The sequence below is a fragment of the Oryzias latipes genome, chromosome 21, assembly GCF_053564925.1.
Source record: "Oryzias latipes strain Hd-rR chromosome 21, Olatipes_Hd-rR_3.1".
Lineage (NCBI taxonomy): Eukaryota > Metazoa > Chordata > Actinopteri > Beloniformes > Adrianichthyidae > Oryzias > Oryzias latipes.
Window position 1 is genome coordinate 25,222,545 of NC_136257.1, and position 16,956 is coordinate 25,239,500.

Sequence of the window (16,956 nt, forward strand, 5' to 3'; positions counted from 1 at the left end):
AACACATTTTCCCTATCAGATAGTATAACTAACAGAAAAATACATATAGAATATAAATTCATATATGCAAACATTGCATCAGTTTGCATATGGAGGCATCACGTTATGAAGTTTCCAGTACTGTTTGGAGACTTATATATATATTTCTTTCTTTTTTTTCGGTTCACAATTTTTTTCAAAATGAAGAAAAATACTTCCATTTAGATGTGTTAGCCTACACCATGTCAGTCAAGAAAAGTTACTAGAAGTAATTGCATTTATTGTGACCTCTGTATGACACATAACCCTCTGGTCTGACTAGATTAGCTGCACAGTTATTGCTATTTTATTAAACATGCATTTAATCTCAACTGTGTATCAAAAAATAACAAAATTGTGTTTTTCTCACTTGATTTTTTTCCAAGACTTTTTTTTATTTTGGGGACAAGATGCAATGTGTATATCTAAGCTATTTTCAACATATGTTCACTTTAAAATATGCAATACAAAAAGACTATTTGCAGGCCATGAGATACATTTTAAGTAAATGTGTATATACACACTAAATTCTATTCATCACCTAACTTCTTAAAATATCAGATTATTAAAAAGATAATGTAAACAGTGTTACCTGATTTTTTTTAACAATAGCAAACATGGGAAGAACTTCTCATCAGACCTTGTTTACCTTCTGTTTTCTTTTGAATTTTCCTGTAACTTATTGGTTTTTATTGGATTCTCATTTCTTTAATAATTACTTTTTTTTGATTGAGAATAAAGGGAAGATGGTGACAACTAGTTGCCTACTTGGCAAATCTATAAGCTCCCTTATTAGAACAGGCCTGAGATTTTTAAACAAATGGTTTTGGAGATCAAATTGTGTTGTTGTTTTGACTGCATGTTGCAGGTCTACACAATGAAAAAAATCTGAAACTATATCAAAACATATAAACTATTTTCTACAATCAGATTTATAATATTTGTTTAAAAAAATCATCAGATCTAATGATAGGTTGTCTGATCATCCTTAGTAATCAGATTTTTGCATTCACCAGCTGTCTTGACAGGAGCCAAGGTGCATTGCATCTCTTTGACCAGTAGAGGGCGCGTGTGTGTTTCATTCAAGTGTTTGTTTAGAAAATTTGAGGTTATAATGCTGTGAAAAATAAATTCATACTTTTAAGAAAAACATATACTTACTTTTGATCATTTCTCGAAATAGTTTGTTCTTTTCCCCCCGATTTAAATGTCTTTTGTTTGGTTAACCATTGCAGGGGACGATGAGGCCGTCACGTGACCTCCCCACTTTCTCCTCCCTGCGCTCCAGGACGTCTACAAAATGGAGGTACGATGCTGCTCAGTGTCGCAAAGGGAAATTAATCTTCGTTCGGAAGCATGACTCGTTTAAAAAACGCGTGAAGTGATTAGGGAGATTATATATGTATATATATTGTAATTGGTTGCCTCTGTGCAGTTCTACGACCTTACCAACGTTGCCATTAGCTAACGCTGCAGCAGAGCTATAGTAATGGCTGTCGAAGTTAAAAAAGAGAACATCCCGGTAATTCTTGACTCTGAAATGTTTTGCAATGTTGATTCGCGTAATGTCAGCCCAGTTAGTGTTTTTTGTGAATTGTTTTAATTGCTTTGAAATTAATAAAGAAATTGGTCTTTTCTGGGCAAAAGTAAAAGTAGTTAGCCGTCAAGCTAGCATAACACATAAGCTAACAGGAGCCATTTTGACATTTATAAAGATATCAGCAAATATGGCATTCTTGTAATGTAATGTAAAGTCAATTTACCCATCTTTGTTTCTAACATGGTATTGTGACCGTGAATTTCGAAGTATTATTAATGAACCTCGGTTGATGTCTTCAGCTGTACTCTGCAGAAATATGTGTCGGGTATCTTAGAATAAAGACCTAAAGTGCTATTTTTACGTCGTTATTTCTTCAAGAATATGATAAATAGTTGTCATAACTGACATCAGGGGAAATAATCGGTTCCCACTTTGACGAAATATGTTTTTATGTCTGCATAATCGCATTTCAGAGGCTGAGTGACGTCGTCGGTGCATTCAGGCGTGTAGTTCTGTTAAGCATCAGTATGAATAACTAAAATGATATTAAGGTCATTGGTGTTGACTAGTCTCAATGTTTACTTGGTATTTTCTTTGTTTAAGAAAGGATGTTTTTTTGAGTGAGTTCATTTGGGTGTTTGTGTGTAAAGAAAATGCTTGGACACATTTTTAAAATGGCAGAAGCTCAGTAATGACAGTTATGTTGAATGAGGTGTTTTGGGAAACATGAAGACATGCATGGTATGTGGGCTGAAGGATTGAGAAACACCGGATGACAAAGTATTTTACCAAGTTTGATTCCTTGGACCTGCCAAGTGGGAGTTTCTTTAAGAAATACATTTATTGTATATCTTTCCCCAAGACTATCAGAATGACATTTTTATTCATAACAAAGCATGGGCATGATCACAAATTTGCCCTAATGCCTTTGCTGTTGATAAAACGTAGTGCTCTCTCATTTCAAGGTGTTTCAAAATATCATTCTTTGTTTGCTCTACATTACAATACATAGTTTGATATATGTAGTTTAATTTTTTTTATTCTAGACAGTTTAGCTCGTGCTGGTTTGCGGCGCCTTCCGTCCGTGAAACCCGGGTTCGACTCCGGGCTGCTCCCTGTTCCCTTCTCCACCTCCGTGCCGGTTCCAAGCCCGGTTTGAGAAGGTTGCGTCAGGAAGGGCATCCGGCGTAAAACATTGCCAAATTTACCATGCGACTTGTTCGCTGTGGCGACCCCTGATGGGAGAAGCCGAAAGTGGAAGAAGAAGATGTGACATTGTTTGTTTGTAGCTTTAACCAACATTCATGGCTGCAGTTATTTGTTCACACAGAACCGCGATGCAAAGGAACCAGAGCAGCTCAGAAAACTCTTTATTGGAGGACTGAGTTTTGAAACGACAGAGGAGAGTCTACGGGCACATTTTGAGCAATGGGGGAGCCTCACAGACTGTGTGGTTTGTAGTTTTAGAATCTCTTTTTATTTAAAAAAGATATATTCATTAGTATTAATAAGAAATTATCACAGATCACTAAAGCTGTCACTGATACATTTGTGTTGTTTCCAGGTAATGAGGGATCCCAACAGCAAGCGGTCGAGGGGTTTTGGTTTTGTCACATATTCAAATGTGACCGAAGTAGACGATGCCATGAAAGCAAGACCACATAAAGTAGATGGTCGTGTTGTTGAACCCAAGAGGGCTGTGTCCAGAGAGGTAAAAACATATACATTTCTGACCAAATGCAGACTTTGATGGGGTGTGTGGTGACTCGTGGGCTCTGCTTCAGGACTCAAACAAACCAGGTGCACATCTGACCGTTAAGAAAATCTTTGTCGGTGGGATCAAGGAGGACACAGAGGAATATCACATTCGGGAATATTTTGAGAAATACGGGAAGATTGAATGCATTGATATAATGGAAGAGCGCTCTACAGGGAAGAAGAGAGGATTCTGCTTCGTCACCTTCGATGACCATGACACTGTGGACAAGATTGTTGGTATGCATGGGTCAGATTTGATTGTTTACTTGTAATAGACACGAAGAAACATAATTTTAACACAACTTTACATTTTTCTTTTCAGCCCAAAAATATCATATAATCAACTTCCATAACTGTGAAGTCAGAAAAGCTCTGTCAAAACAGGAAATGAATACTATATCCAGTAACCGAGGTAATTATGTCGAAAATTGACGGTTTCTGTGGTTGGTTGGCAGCTAACAGTTTGTTGAGGAAAACAATACATTTTTAATTGTATCGATCTTTATCTCAGGCAGGAGTGGAGGATCAGGAAACTTCATGGGTAGAGGAGGTGGGAACTTTGGAGGCAGTGGAAACTTTGGACGAGGTACGCCACATTTTTGCTCTAATAGAGAAGACATTTTACAAAATAATAATCTGTGCTAAATGTTGCAACTTGGTTACAAAAATGCATTCAAGTGAAGTGGAAACGAAACATAATCTTAATATAATCTTTTTTGGTTAGGTGGTTATGGTGGAGGACGTGGTGGCTATGCGGATGACTTTGACAATGGTGAGTTACACCAAACTGATTTGTGATCATTTTTCCCTAAAAATGTGTCCCCAGCAGCGCATCAAAATGGTGGAAGCTCCACCTATAAGAATACACTGGTTTAATTGTTATCAATAGGTCCAGGAGGAAACTATGGCGGGGGGCCGGGCTACAGAGGAGGTGGAGGCGGCGGCTATGGGGGAGGTGGTCCAGGATATGGCAACCAGGGTGGAGGATTTGGTGGCAACTGTGACGGAGGTTATGGAGGCAATAGTGGAGGTAAATATGCTCTTATTTCCAAGTCATGAACATATGAAACTTGATATGTTTTGTTTGTTTATAATAAATGTTTGCATTGGATTTTTAGGTTATGGAGGTGGTGGAAATTACAATGACTTTGGAAATTATGGGGGGCAGCAGTCGAACTATGGGCCCATGAAAGGAGGTAACTTTGGTGGCAGGAACTCTGGTGGACCCTATAGTGGTGAGAAGCTCCAATATTTTTGGTATTGTCTTCAATGACAACAACTGACACAATTTCCTGAGATGCAAATAAAATAGGACTTTTTATAATAAGGATCCACACTTCACTTTAAAAAGTGCTTCAGTTTAACTGTGTGCTGCAACAAATAAAGCATGATTTAAAGTAGCATAAACTAACATTGGGGAGCAGGATAATTACACTGAGCTGGTTCAATCCTCTGACTAATGATAGATTTTTTGAGTTAATAACATATGTGGCTCCTTAAAATACATATTTGCCTAGTCTGCGGTTACATGTGCAAAATGTCTTTGATCGGATCAAAGATCAGGTTAGAATTGAACTGTGTACATAGTCCCAGAAAAACTTTATCCGATTATCACACTGTTTACATACACCATACTTTTGATCCTCTAAAATACCAGAACGCAGTAGAAGAAGAAATAGCGAGTTCTGTTGTAAACAAACAAAGCTACAGCATAGAGCGAGATGATCTTCAAAGTGTGCTTTTGTTATTGTTATGATTACTATTAAGTGCTTTCTAAATTCATGTGACCAGTGCTGTATTCTTGGCTGCACGAACCCGGAAGAAGAGTTAGGATTAATCTATTATCTGCCTACAGCATTTGGCCGTGCATGAACTTAAAATCCATGCGGGCAATGCCGCAATGTGTATATGTGGCAATGACATCAGCCTTTACTTTGTCTGGACATGATTGGAAAAACAAATCCATGCGATTATTTGCTCGTTTCTCAGGACTGCTCGGAGCGGCATTTCTGCTTTAAAAAGCTGCTTCCGCCAGCTGACACACCTTCTGAAAGCCGCTCCTCTGCTCGGAGACACGTATCTCCTGAGTCCAGCAGCTCGCTCATGCAGAGCAGCCGGACGGACTACAAAGCTTTCTCCGGAGCGCACACCGTAACAAAGCACCCTCCCCTACCCGCACAAACCTACGAGTCCGGCTGCTCTGCGTAGAGACATGGTTTGCTCCCGCGGAGCAGCCGGCCGGTCCTGTTAGCGCTCCAAAGCCTCTGGAGCGCCACACCATCTACGCATGACAGAAAAGCCAGCAGTAGTGACCCACAATCGGAATAAATTGTTTACATGCACCACGATTGAATCAACAATCGGCACAACCCTCCTATCTCGATCGGAAGGAAATATTGATCCGAATGAGGCTGATCGGTGCAGAGTATTCCGAACGGCGTGTTTACATGACACATTCTTATTCTGATCAGGCATTTATTCCGATTACTTTTGTCCATGTAACTGCAGCTACTGACAGTTTTATTTCTATGTACCCCTTTGATATAATTTGTCTCAGCAGTGTAGTTTCCCCTGAGGGAATAATAAAGATATTTTTCACTCCAAATTGCAGGTGGTTATGGCTCTGGGAGTGGCGGTGGCGGCGGCGGCGGTGGTTATGGCTCACGGCGGTATTAATTCTTGGTTGTTTTGGTAAGTAGCGTTCAGTCTGGCAGCAGCCTCGAAGCACAGTTCAGAGTGAGCCCATGAAAGTGCAGATTAACTATTTGTCTTATCCTGTATCCATTCAACAGGCTTCAGTTCTTAGCAGGAGAGGCGAGGAGGTGAGCAAAGGAGTTGTCAGGAAAGCTGCAGGTTACTTTGAGGCAGTCATCTGAAAGCAGTAGAGGAACACAGAAGTCAGACATTACTGCAGCTTATCCAAGAAGTGTATGGAAGGAGGACTGTATGAACAAGACATGAGTGCAGACGATGTCCTTTCCTATTTCTCCTAGATGTGAACCTAATGAGGAAGTTTTCCTTTCTGTGTCTGAATTGTGTGTATTGTGCCTATTGGATCAGGGGTAAATTTTCTTTCTTTTCTTTCTTTTTTTAAGTCCTACATATTTTTGTTTAAATTTTTTATATTGGTTAGTTTTATCATAATGACCAGTTAAACATACATTTTTGATCTTAGCAACTGTCAGATAGCATAGTTATAAAAGGCCCTTCAAAAGCCAGAAGTAGTTGTTTCTTCCCTCCTAATTTATTATTTCCGAATTGCAAGTGTCAAGTGTGTATTGATTTGTATGTAAAAGCACAGTGTGTAACTTTTTCATAGTGTCAGTGTCAACAGAAATAAACAGCTTAGATTAGAACTAAGGGAATCCCGCACTTCTCATTTCTTCCATTGAAACAGATTCCAGATTGTTCCCGTATTTTTGGTTAGTGAAAGAAACGACTGAATAAAGTTGTTTAGTAAAGTAACACAAGATTCAGTGCATCATTGGTTCGGAAAAAAAGCATGCATGCTCATTGTGACTGTGGTTAGCATATCAGCCTTTTCTGACTTGTCCCAAATTTGGGATTGTTATGAAAAACATGATGGTGTCTGTTCATATGTGCAATATTCTGTGCTTTCACGGATACCGTCGCCATTTTAAAAGGGAGGTTTGAATAGTTCCAGGGAAGGGCCCCGAGTGCAGCTTTGCCAGTGTTGAGAAGGTAGGAGTATGAGAACCACAAGCTCCTGCAGTTTGGCCCTCAGCGTCGCTAGTGTGGAGGATGACAATCAGACAGGACGACTTCAGCCCCAGCACAGTGGACCAGTCAGCATTTTGAGAGAGAAGGGAGAAGGCAGCATCGAGCGCAACGGCCATGGAAGGAAGTTTGCAGTGTCATGCCTGGTAGTGAGCATCTGTCTTTTTCCAAGGCTAGCTAAACTCCAGCAGCTGGTTCTCGCCAAGAAAGACTAGGTCCTGGACTCACTGAAGATCCTGTTTAGTGAGATACAGCAGTTTAACCTGCAAATACTAGATGTCAGACATTGAACAAGAAAAGGGAGCCAATATTTCACAAAAGCTGACTTGAGAAGATGGATCAGGTAAGAGTAACCACTTTGCTTGATTTACAGATGTGGATTTGGGCATTCTCTTCTTGCCGAAAATCTGTAAAGACCTGATAACTTGGAAAGTTCTGGATGGGTAAGACTTTTTTTTTTTTTTTTTGTAAATATTTTTCAAGGTTGAATGTTGATTATGTACTGTGTGGTAAGGCGTACAGGGAAATAGACTTAAGGTGAGAATGGGAGGGTTCTTAAGTCGTCATTCAGGTTCTTTGAATGACCAAATTTTCAATTTCAATTTTCAAAGGTGATTTAGAAACATTCTGTACAAAGGTAACTGACCAAGAAGATATGAATCTAAAAACCTGGACATAAATATATATTTAGCTGACACTAAACATGCAGGTCTGAGAAGATGAGACTGTCTTCAGCCATGGAGACACCGGGCGTGTGACGTGTGTTCAAAAGTGCGCCCATGGTGTTCACACTGGATAAGCAGGGAGGGGCTTCTTCTTTTCCTACTGTTTACTAACTCATGTCTGCCACGGTGGGTAGAGTCTTCATGCGAAATGTCAAAGCGCCGCAAATCTCGCCAATCTTGCTCCAGGATTTTTCTTTCACAGCTCTATTCCGATGCATGAAAGACTTGGTGTTATAGAATTCCAGCCAGTCACAGACCGCACTTGATAATTTTTTCTCCATGATCAATTTTCAAACAATTGGCCATTCAATTAATTAAAAGACGCCATCCATGCCTCACTACCAAATCAGAGTCCCTGATTGGACACAGTTCATCCTGGTTTAACTTTCAAACACATTCAAGGACTGTGCATTTTGTGCGCTGAGTTGGAAAGCGATCGTAGAAATTTGCGTATCTACGTGTGAATGCAAAAGTTTTGAACGCAGAAGAAGTCCATAACGCTCATTTATACAGACTTTTCATTGAAAGTGGCCACTTGAACGTGCATTGCCCAGGGCGGTGTAATCGTGGCTTCCGATCTGAAATAAAATCTTAAATTTGGAAGTAAAAAAAGGTTACTTTAAGGTTAAACTAAAGAAACAGACCTGGGCAAAAATGTTGGCATCAAACACGAGTTTGTTACATAAGGGTTATTTTTTTTGTCCACCTCCATCACAAGGAGAACCAGTTCTCTGGCTGGAAGGATAGCTCCATGTTTCTGTAACTTATCTTAATCCAGAATGCCTGGATAGTCTTGGAATGTCATTGAACAATCTTCTTTGCACAGAATTGGGACACCTTGTGCCAGATGTAACAAAGATCATAGACAAGCCTCCACCGTGTTTTACATCTGACTGTCTCCTTTAGCTGGAATGCTTTGTGATTCTGGAGCTGATCACCAGAAATCTAGTCCTTCTAAAAGAAAGAAAAAAACTTCTCCCTAAAATGTATGTTGTGGCAATCTTTTCTTTTTTGTTTGTTTTGTTTTTCTTTCATCATGATTTTATTTTTTATTAAATTTCCTCTTCTTGGTCTTCTCTTAAAAGGTCCACTTTGGAAAAACTTGTGCTTTGTCTTTTTTTGGTTTTGGAGGTTGTTCTCAGTTCCTTAACTACATTATCTTTTTTTTACTATCTTTTTTTAGGCCAGTTTAGTCTTTACGTGCTTGTTTTGAAATTCTTTTTTTGTTCATTTTTTACTATTTTTATTTTAAATCTCCTAAAGATAACTAATTCTTAATCAATGGATCAACACAGTGACTAATTGTCACCTTTCAGACGATCTGAATGTTAGACAACTATAATACTATTCAGACACAGCTAAATTAATCATGCTCAAATGAAAAATTGTGTTGATCCTTAAGCGGTACAGTTGTTTTTGTCCAGGCCTGTTTCATTAGTTTAGATTTTGTTTTATAAAAGCCCATGTCTGTTTTTTTTTAATTAGCTGATTTTGATTAGATTTGTATTTATTTTCAGAATTTTCCAGCCACATTTGTTCTTGTGTATATGATTTTTTTAAAATAAAATGGAAATGAATGAGATGAACAGCTTTGAGATGTTTTACTTCTAAAAAAAAAAACTAACAATAAAAATGTTTAAAATAGGTCCAAAACATTTTAAAACGGATCAAGTGTGACATTTTGTCAAAAGTCTATGTTTGTGTCTCTCCAATATAGAACACAAAACGAAATCAAATGTGAATATCACCTATACAGCGACATTCACTTTTCTTTAAACGTTCAAATATTGAAATCAATACACAGATCACTTTTTTCTGTGGAAAAGAAAAAATTTGTATTACCCTAACATACTTTATGAACAGCTTTGGCATCAAGAACAACCACATTGGTCACAATAGCTAGAAGGTTGATGCACAGCACCGTCTGTGTATATAGTCCTACTGAAATATGTATTTTAATATCTGAAAGCTTTTGCTGTTTCAACATTTGCAGGTTTGTTGCAGGAATAAAATCAGAGAACCCAAAAAAAGGACATTTTCTATGTTTAGAAAGGCAATAATGTGTTTCTACTGCATTTTATCCCAACAAATAAAATAGATCATTTTAATACCATTTTTAATACCACTTTTTAAACAAAACCAAGAAATAAACTGTTCCTATGCAGACATGAGATGCTTAAACATGCATCAACAGAACAAAATGAAATCATGAACACTAGGTATATATGGAAAAAATATATAATTTTCAAGCTAAAACTAATATATGGTATACTACTAATAGTAAAAGTACCATTATTCAGTGGTGTTTTCTGCATTTTTATTTCTAATCACATTGATTTAGCTCATCACTAAGGTCTGCAGAAACCAGATAACGGCCATAAAGGGAAGAAGTACTGAGGCAGAAAAACATGGCGAGCATTGGTCTCTGTTATAAAGTTACTGTGTATAACGCCATTTACTATTTAAGCTCTGGTTAATTTGTTGATTTCTATTCAATGCGTTGGTGCTTCATTAAATTGAAACTATTTTTGTAGAACACGTTTTATGTCCTTTTATTTTAGAAAACTTTTTTTTTTTTTTATGGTCTCCTTTCATTGACGATCTGCAAATATCTGTTGTGCAATAAATCGAGTTTGTGAAATAAAACTGTCAATGAGGTGTTTTGTCACTTTGATTTCATCACGGTGCATCAAACCCTTTCACCTGTTTAACTTAGTGGGAATGGTTTTGGTGATCAAAGGTGAGACAGTGCCTGTGTGTGAGAGTTCATGTATAGTGAAAGCCACACGGATCATGACGGTGTTAGCCTTTGCTACCATATTCTGTGCATTTGGTTATGCAACCACACAAAATGTATTTATTTTAAAGGGAGTCAACGATATTAAAGTTACTATGCAACCATGTTTGCTTTAATAGAAAGCAGGTAATGGATGATAAATCCTGCAGCATGTTTGCTTCCCAAGCCCCTTTCTAAAGCTTTTCATCTAACTTGGCTCCAATATCTGGTTTGTTATGTAATCTCTGTAAAGGCTGCAGATCCCTCCCTTTGCTTTTTTATTTGATGGGCTCTGCTTGAATGGTGTGCTGGAACAAAAAAACATTTCAATCACTAGGTTTTTAAATTGTTTATTTAAAAGCATAGAAGAAAGAATTTAAATTAACTGGACAGCAAATTAGATGAGTTATAAAAAGTAACTGACAGAATCACAGGCATACGGAAATATGATATATATACAATATATACACGCACAGGACATTCTTAGGAATCTCAATAGCAGGTGAGGCTTAATATTTACAAAATATTGTTTATAGAGACTGTGACAATATTGGAGTATAAAATAAGTAAAATATCAAAAATATTACAACATTCATGAGACGTTAGCAAAAACGAATGAATGCTTCCACCAGGCTGCCACACCTTAAAGCTGAGCTACTACAAAGTTATTGCATAGTTTCTATGGTGCTGAAATACACTATTACAAAGGCGAAAAGTGGCTTTCCTAGATCTTAAAAGTCTTTTTCATGCGAGGGACGAGAAAGATGCTGCCGTCTGTGGACTGCTGCAGGGAGTACTCCGACGGGGAGTATGAATTCCCCTTCTCATCCCTCAACTTGCCAAAGACCTCCAGGTACAAGCTGTTAAGCTGTCGCTTCATTTCCTTCAGGTTTGTGGCGTTTTTACTCTTCTCGTCCAGCAGACGCTCTTTTTCTTCCTTTAGCAAGTCCAGTTCATGCTCCAGACCCACTATGTTCTCCATCTTGCGTTTGCGGCAGTTTTGAGCGGCTACCTTGTTCTTGCCACGGCGACGAATGTCGCGGACCAGGGCCAGCTGGGCCTCGTTCAGCTCGTGCTTTGACATCATCTCGTTAAAGTCATCGACGGGCAGGTTGATGATCATGCTGACTGTGAAGGGGATTTTAAGGGCCTTCGCCCTCTGCTCATCTCGAGAGAGACGCACATCGGAGCGTTTCTTTGGTTTGTCTTTGGTGAACGGTGTGCCGCTGTGACCACTCTCTTCAGCCGGATCTTCCATATGTTGCTTTGGTTTCTTGTCGAGCTGCTTGCACTGCCCAGTCTGTTCCGACTCTGGTTTTGCTAGTTCAAGATCCTCGGGTTGGAAATTCAAGCTGAACATCTCCGAGTAGTCAGACTCAGCACTGCCGGGGTTGTGGTCCAGGTCGTCCATTTCGGAATCACTAAAATTATAGGAGCCCCCTCCATAAGCAGATTTGCTGGGGGAGCTGGAATAAGGACTGGAGTGAGTCGAAATTCCTGAATCTGAATCTGGGAAATCTGCTGGCAGCCGTTTGCTTCTGTCAAACACATCTTCAGGTGAAAGGGTGTACAGGTCCATGGGCGTAAACGAGGGCTTGCTTGGTATCTCGGACACATTTTCACTTTCCTCGTGGCCATGCTGACTGCTGCTCTCTTCCACGATGGTGTCAGGATAAAAGACACTGGAACAAAAGCTGTCTGGGGTAAAGTTTGGATTCACCTGAGGGTCTTCCACATTTATCTGGCTGATGTCAGATGGAGCCATACTGGGAACAGGGCCATCACAAGTATTCATGAATTCTCCGGGACCAACATTTAAATTTTTTGTTTTTAAATCTGAGGCACTGGGCATAGGGTAGTAAGGAGTATTTGGGAACAACTGGTTGTTTGGGTAACTTGGATTCTGCACTTGAGGACTGGTCTGAATCGGAAAATTTGTGGCCTCCATTGTTTCATCCACTTGCATTTTGAAACACTGTTGGAAGATAAAAAGACACAAAGTTTAGGGGGAGAAAAAAATAATAAGGGCACAGTTTCCATAAGGCTCATTAATTTTAAATGGTTTTAGAATTATGTAGGTAGACAGCATTAAAATCTAAACATCTATTGGCAGAAATTGGTTCTAAATCAGAGAAGCCCAGGCTTGAAATCAAGAGCTGCTCCATTTGAGTGGTGTTGTACCAATAGCACATATGGAGCTAGTTCACACCTAATGATGTAAATGGATAATCCTAAAACATGGGAACATAGTTTCCATGCTTTTTGAACCTTTCGTACAACAATTCCAAACATCCATTTTTTGCTTCTGAGCTAGTTTTAGCAGCTTGCCCAATCATGTTAAGCCTCATGGTTATCATTGTAATCTAGTGCACAGAGGGACAGGACTAGGCAAGTAACACGACTAAACTCCGCCCTTTGGCTAATGCAAATATGAGGTGTAGCTACCGGAAAGAGACAAAAAAAAAATGTCTACACCTTTTACCCAGTTAGCATAAGCATCATTAGTGCCGCACCTTCCCCGAACTACACGCCTACCAGTTCTGCAACTTTAAGGTCACAGCACCAAACTGTGAACGTGTAATGTTTTTAATGCTTTCAACTGCCAAAGCAATAAAAATATTCTGTAAGAAAATGAGCAGAGACATTTTCTATTTATTTGCATCTCTCACAAATAATTTAGCCCAAGCCTCCTTTTGTTCATTTGAATATTTGTTCCAAACAAAAATGGGAATTATACCTGAAGCTCTGGGAGGGACAGAATCTCCATCCAGGCCTCCTCCAGATCGGGGGTAACTCTTTGTGGAGGAGTCAGCGGGTTTGGGAGGACAGCGGGGGACAGGGCCGGCTGTTCAGAGGGCATCATGGTGCCACTGGGGTACACCGAGACAGGAGGCAGCTCCATGCAAACTGAAGGATTCTGCGCGGCAAACATACATTTGTAAACCAGAAGTCATACCATAGGCTGTGAATTTGTGGCAATTAGAGATGAAACTCTTACCTCAGTTTCCCCTACAGGAAATGTCTCTGCCAGCAGTTGCAAACATTCGTCAAATGACATGCCATCTCCAGTCTCCTCAGTGAAGTTAGCATCCTGCAATCATCCAAGCAGAGCCCATTGAATGAAGAGGGAGTGGCCCACCTCTGACACAAATAATATTACAATGTGCCTGTACCTGAGAAATTTCGATGGATACGACAGCCTGCTGCGGAGGGAGGATGGGTTTTGTGTGAGGTATGTACTCTCCAGTCTCTTCATCTAGCTTCAGCTGCGCCAGCAGGGCCTTCTCTTGCTCCCGCAGCAAATGCAGCTTCTTTTCTTCCTCCAACTGGCGCTGCCGCTGCAGCTCGTGCTCCTTCTGCCGATGGTTGTAGTCGAAAACCTCTCGCCTGGCACCGAGGTCGATGTCCTGCTTCCAAAGTATGTCAATCAAGTCCAGGTCCTGAAAAAACAACCGCAAACAAAAGAGTTGGAAGCCATTGTGCACTCCTGCAGAGAGAATACGCTTAGTGCTGAAAGGAGAATTATTGTCCCTGCTGTGAAACATGGCTTTTGCACCTGCCACACCCTGTCCCCTCCGTATCTGTTCGCTCACAGCAACACTGGAGTTAATGTCACGAGGGAGAATGGCTATGAATAATAAACATGCTTCTCTGTTTCCCTTGTTGCCGCCACACACAAGCAGAATCCCAATTTGACACGTATACCCATCTCATTACTCCAAAGTGTGAATTCTTTTGTCTCGTTTAATCTCCCGGACAGTCAGGTAAGGTCTCAATGATCAGATTAAATTTCACTCTGGTAAACTAGCCTCAAGTGCTTTTATTTGGTAGCCTTTATAAGATAAGAATAAGAATGAGTGATCGTACATGTATAGCATGATCTGGAAAGAAAAAATGTTACACAAATAACTTCATAAAGTTTAGGGTAAACATTGCAGGAGTGTAAGGGTTGAACGTTAGACATGATATAAACTTTGTTCCATCCATGTCTGTGGACAGCTACGGTAATCTCTGGACAAGTTTGCAAAACAAAAGTCCATTTTGAATTCTGGGTTTACATAGAAATAAGCATGAAAATGTTTTCTAACCATTTCCTTTCAAATTGCTCTCACAGACTCAAATGTTACTTAACTTTCAAACAACACTCTTAAAGACAAATTATGCTACGCTCTTAGGGATTTTTTTTCACCATAATTTATTTACAGAAGAAAACTATTTCATAAGGCCTCAGGATATTGCATAAACCCAAGATACTCTTCCACAGAAAAAAACCACCAGACCATATGACTTTTTTTTTCTCCCCCAAATTCCTATGAAAGTAGCATATGAGCTTTATAATATTCTGTTTTGTGGTTTTCGCAGACTGAAACAACCAAAAAAAACTAGAAAAAAGGAACAAAAAGCAGACATTAAAACAATCCACTAACAGGCTGTGAAACTGCACTGAACAATATCAACAATTCTCTTTTTTTTACCTAAAAGAAAAGACATGCAGCATAAATAATCATTAACAAACGGGAAAATATTTTGGTCACTGTTGACACAGACTTTGAGACAGCGGCAAAGCAAAATAAGAACCCACTAAGTCTGTGCTTGAGTGTTGCATCAGAAGCTGGACCATTAAAGCATTACTCATTACTAAGGCTGGTGAGCATAAATCATGGCAAAGAGTGTAGAAGCCCAAAACCAGGAATTATGGTGGCTATAGGAATGAGGAAGTTCCCTAAAATGCTGCAGACCCCCTAACACTGTTGTGACCACACCTGAATTAAAGAAAAGGGAAAAAAAAAACGACTAGAAAAGAAGCACATTCTGAAACCAGTTTGACAGCTTTCTTAAAAATCCAATAAATACAATGTAAAAATACAATCAAGCGTTCAACACAATTCATTTTTCCAAAAACCAACTGTAGATTCAGAAGGACTACATATAATAACATCTTAAAAATCTTTAGATGGTATAGATTAAGCAGACAAACAGTTGGTGTGTGCATTTCTTTGTTTTGTTTTGTTTTTTTCTTCCGACACCGTGACCTTGATTCACCACAGTCTGACTGGCACGTGAACAAGGAAGCTTAACACGGGAACATTCTCAAATTTCCCAGATAATACGCAGGCGGTGAGCAGCTAAACCAACACAACCATCATGTACTACTTCTAAAATAGAAACGGAATGTACCAAGACCAACCGAAATCATTGATAACTCCTGCAATGTATGCCTACTTTAATGTAAACAAAGTCGAGTAAAAGGGAACTTGTGTTTATATTACACAAACTTATAACATTATGTTCTGGCAATGACGACACACAGCTTTTACAAAACTTAAAACATGGCTGAATGAGTCTTTCAGGGGGGCGTTGAACCAAAAGCAGCGGATATTACGTAAACTAACTTAATTCCTATATTGATTATTATTAGCTTAATTTGTATTTGTATGGAAAACCAGACAGACAGTAACGACACAACTTTTGAAGAACCTAAAACATAGCTAAACTTAGTCATTTCGGGGGAACGTTAAACCAAACACAGCAACAACAAAAAATTAAGCTAACCTCAATTCCTTGATATTATTAGCTTAATTTATATTTACATGAAAAAAACACGAGCGACCTCAAGCTGTGGTTCTATATCATGTGACACCAAAAAGGGGAAGAGCGAAAGCAGATGCTAATGTTATGTTTTAAGGAAGATACAAGCAAATCGCTACTCTAACAGTTTCACATTGGTTATAAAAGACTTCACTGCATTAGACACGGAATCACATGCTAGTAGTTCTAGTTATGGGATGGCGTTGGAGGGCCAGTCATAAGGAAGCAAGATTCCAATCTGTTTATACAAAACTTCACCCAACTTTGAGAGAAAAAAAGGCTACATGTTATAGAATCATGCATTACAATAACAAGATCTGAGTTTTGTAAGTCAATGAATGTGAAAGACTGACAACTTTCAGAAAATAATCTTAAATATCCAGAGCCATCAGCTGAGTGAGTAGCTAGCTTAAGAGACAGGTTGACGCAAAACATCCTCACAACATTTTTGTTTTCGCAATAAAAGCCTGTTATAGAAACTGAATATATATGAAACACAGCGCGAAGTCCAAATTTCTTTAAAGATTACTGTGAAACTATAATTGTCCGATCTCTAATAAAAATAAAATGTATATTTATGTTTACCTGGTTGGAATCTCCCATCTCCATCATTGTCCCGCAGCTTAAACGCCCAAAGACGGAGAAATAGTAGTGATAATCCAAATTTTTTTAGATAAAATGATGAGCAACCAAACGCCACAAGGGGCCCGTCACAGCGGCACCGGACTTTCGGGAAATATTGCCTCAGCCAAGGCTGGTAAACGTTAGGGAGCTGGTGGCCCGCCCGCTGGGGTCGGCCCACTCACGACGGC

General features: G+C 39.3%; 2 protein-coding genes across 5 annotated transcripts; one reads left to right on the top strand and one right to left on the bottom strand.

The window, feature by feature from the left end:
- Window positions 1-1,182: 1,182 nt before the first annotated feature.
- On the top strand, window positions 1,183-10,425 carry hnrnpa3 (heterogeneous nuclear ribonucleoprotein A3). Of its 4 annotated transcripts, none has more exons than XM_078939641.1 (11): window positions 1,183-1,324; window positions 2,889-3,011; window positions 3,123-3,269; window positions 3,343-3,553; window positions 3,639-3,728; window positions 3,828-3,902; window positions 4,041-4,088; window positions 4,206-4,346; window positions 4,435-4,551; window positions 5,928-6,007; window positions 7,428-10,425. In XM_078939641.1, the coding sequence occupies exons 1-10, from the start codon at window positions 1,319-1,321 to the stop codon at window positions 5,990-5,992; spliced, it is 1,023 nt and encodes a 340-aa protein (XP_078795767.1). In that variant the 5' UTR covers window positions 1,183-1,318; the 3' UTR covers window positions 5,993-6,007; window positions 7,428-10,425. The 4 variants fall into 4 exon arrangements, with proteins under 4 accessions (XP_078795767.1, XP_004081818.1, XP_020568654.1 ...); XM_004081770.5 differs by lacking the exon at window positions 7,428-10,425 and adding an exon at window positions 6,109-6,786; XM_020712995.3 differs by having other exon boundaries at window positions 1,295-1,540.
- Window positions 10,426-10,889: 464 nt separating this feature from the next.
- nfe2l2a (nfe2 like bZIP transcription factor 2a) lies at window positions 10,890-16,956 on the bottom strand. Its single transcript, XM_004081771.3, has 5 exons — window positions 16,730-16,956; window positions 13,729-13,995; window positions 13,554-13,646; window positions 13,293-13,472; window positions 10,890-12,530 (listed from the first exon to the last, which is right to left on the bottom strand). Exons 1-5 carry the CDS (start codon window positions 16,754-16,756, stop codon window positions 11,280-11,282), a joined length of 1,818 nt encoding a protein of 605 aa, XP_004081819.1. The 5' UTR covers window positions 16,757-16,956; the 3' UTR covers window positions 10,890-11,279.

Excerpts from the sequence above, each read along its gene's own strand:
- nfe2l2a (XM_004081771.3), bottom strand. The coding sequence starts at position 16,756 with ATGATGGAGATGGGAGATTCCAACCAG. Across the intron at positions 13,647-13,728 it reads TATCCATCGAAATTTCTCAG|GATGCTAACTTCACTGAGGA; the intron begins GTACAGGCACAT and ends GGATGATTGCAG. Across the intron at positions 12,531-13,292 it reads TGTCCCTCCCAGAGCTTCAG|TGTTTCAAAATGCAAGTGGA; the intron begins GTATAATTCCCA and ends ATCTTCCAACAG.
- hnrnpa3 (XM_020712995.3), top strand. The coding sequence starts at position 1,508 with ATGGCTGTCGAAGTTAAAAAAGAGAACATCCCG. Across the intron at positions 4,347-4,434 it reads TTATGGAGGCAATAGTGGAG|GTTATGGAGGTGGTGGAAAT; the intron begins GTAAATATGCTC and ends TTGGATTTTTAG. Across the intron at positions 4,552-5,927 it reads CTCTGGTGGACCCTATAGTG|GTGGTTATGGCTCTGGGAGT; the intron begins GTGAGAAGCTCC and ends TCCAAATTGCAG.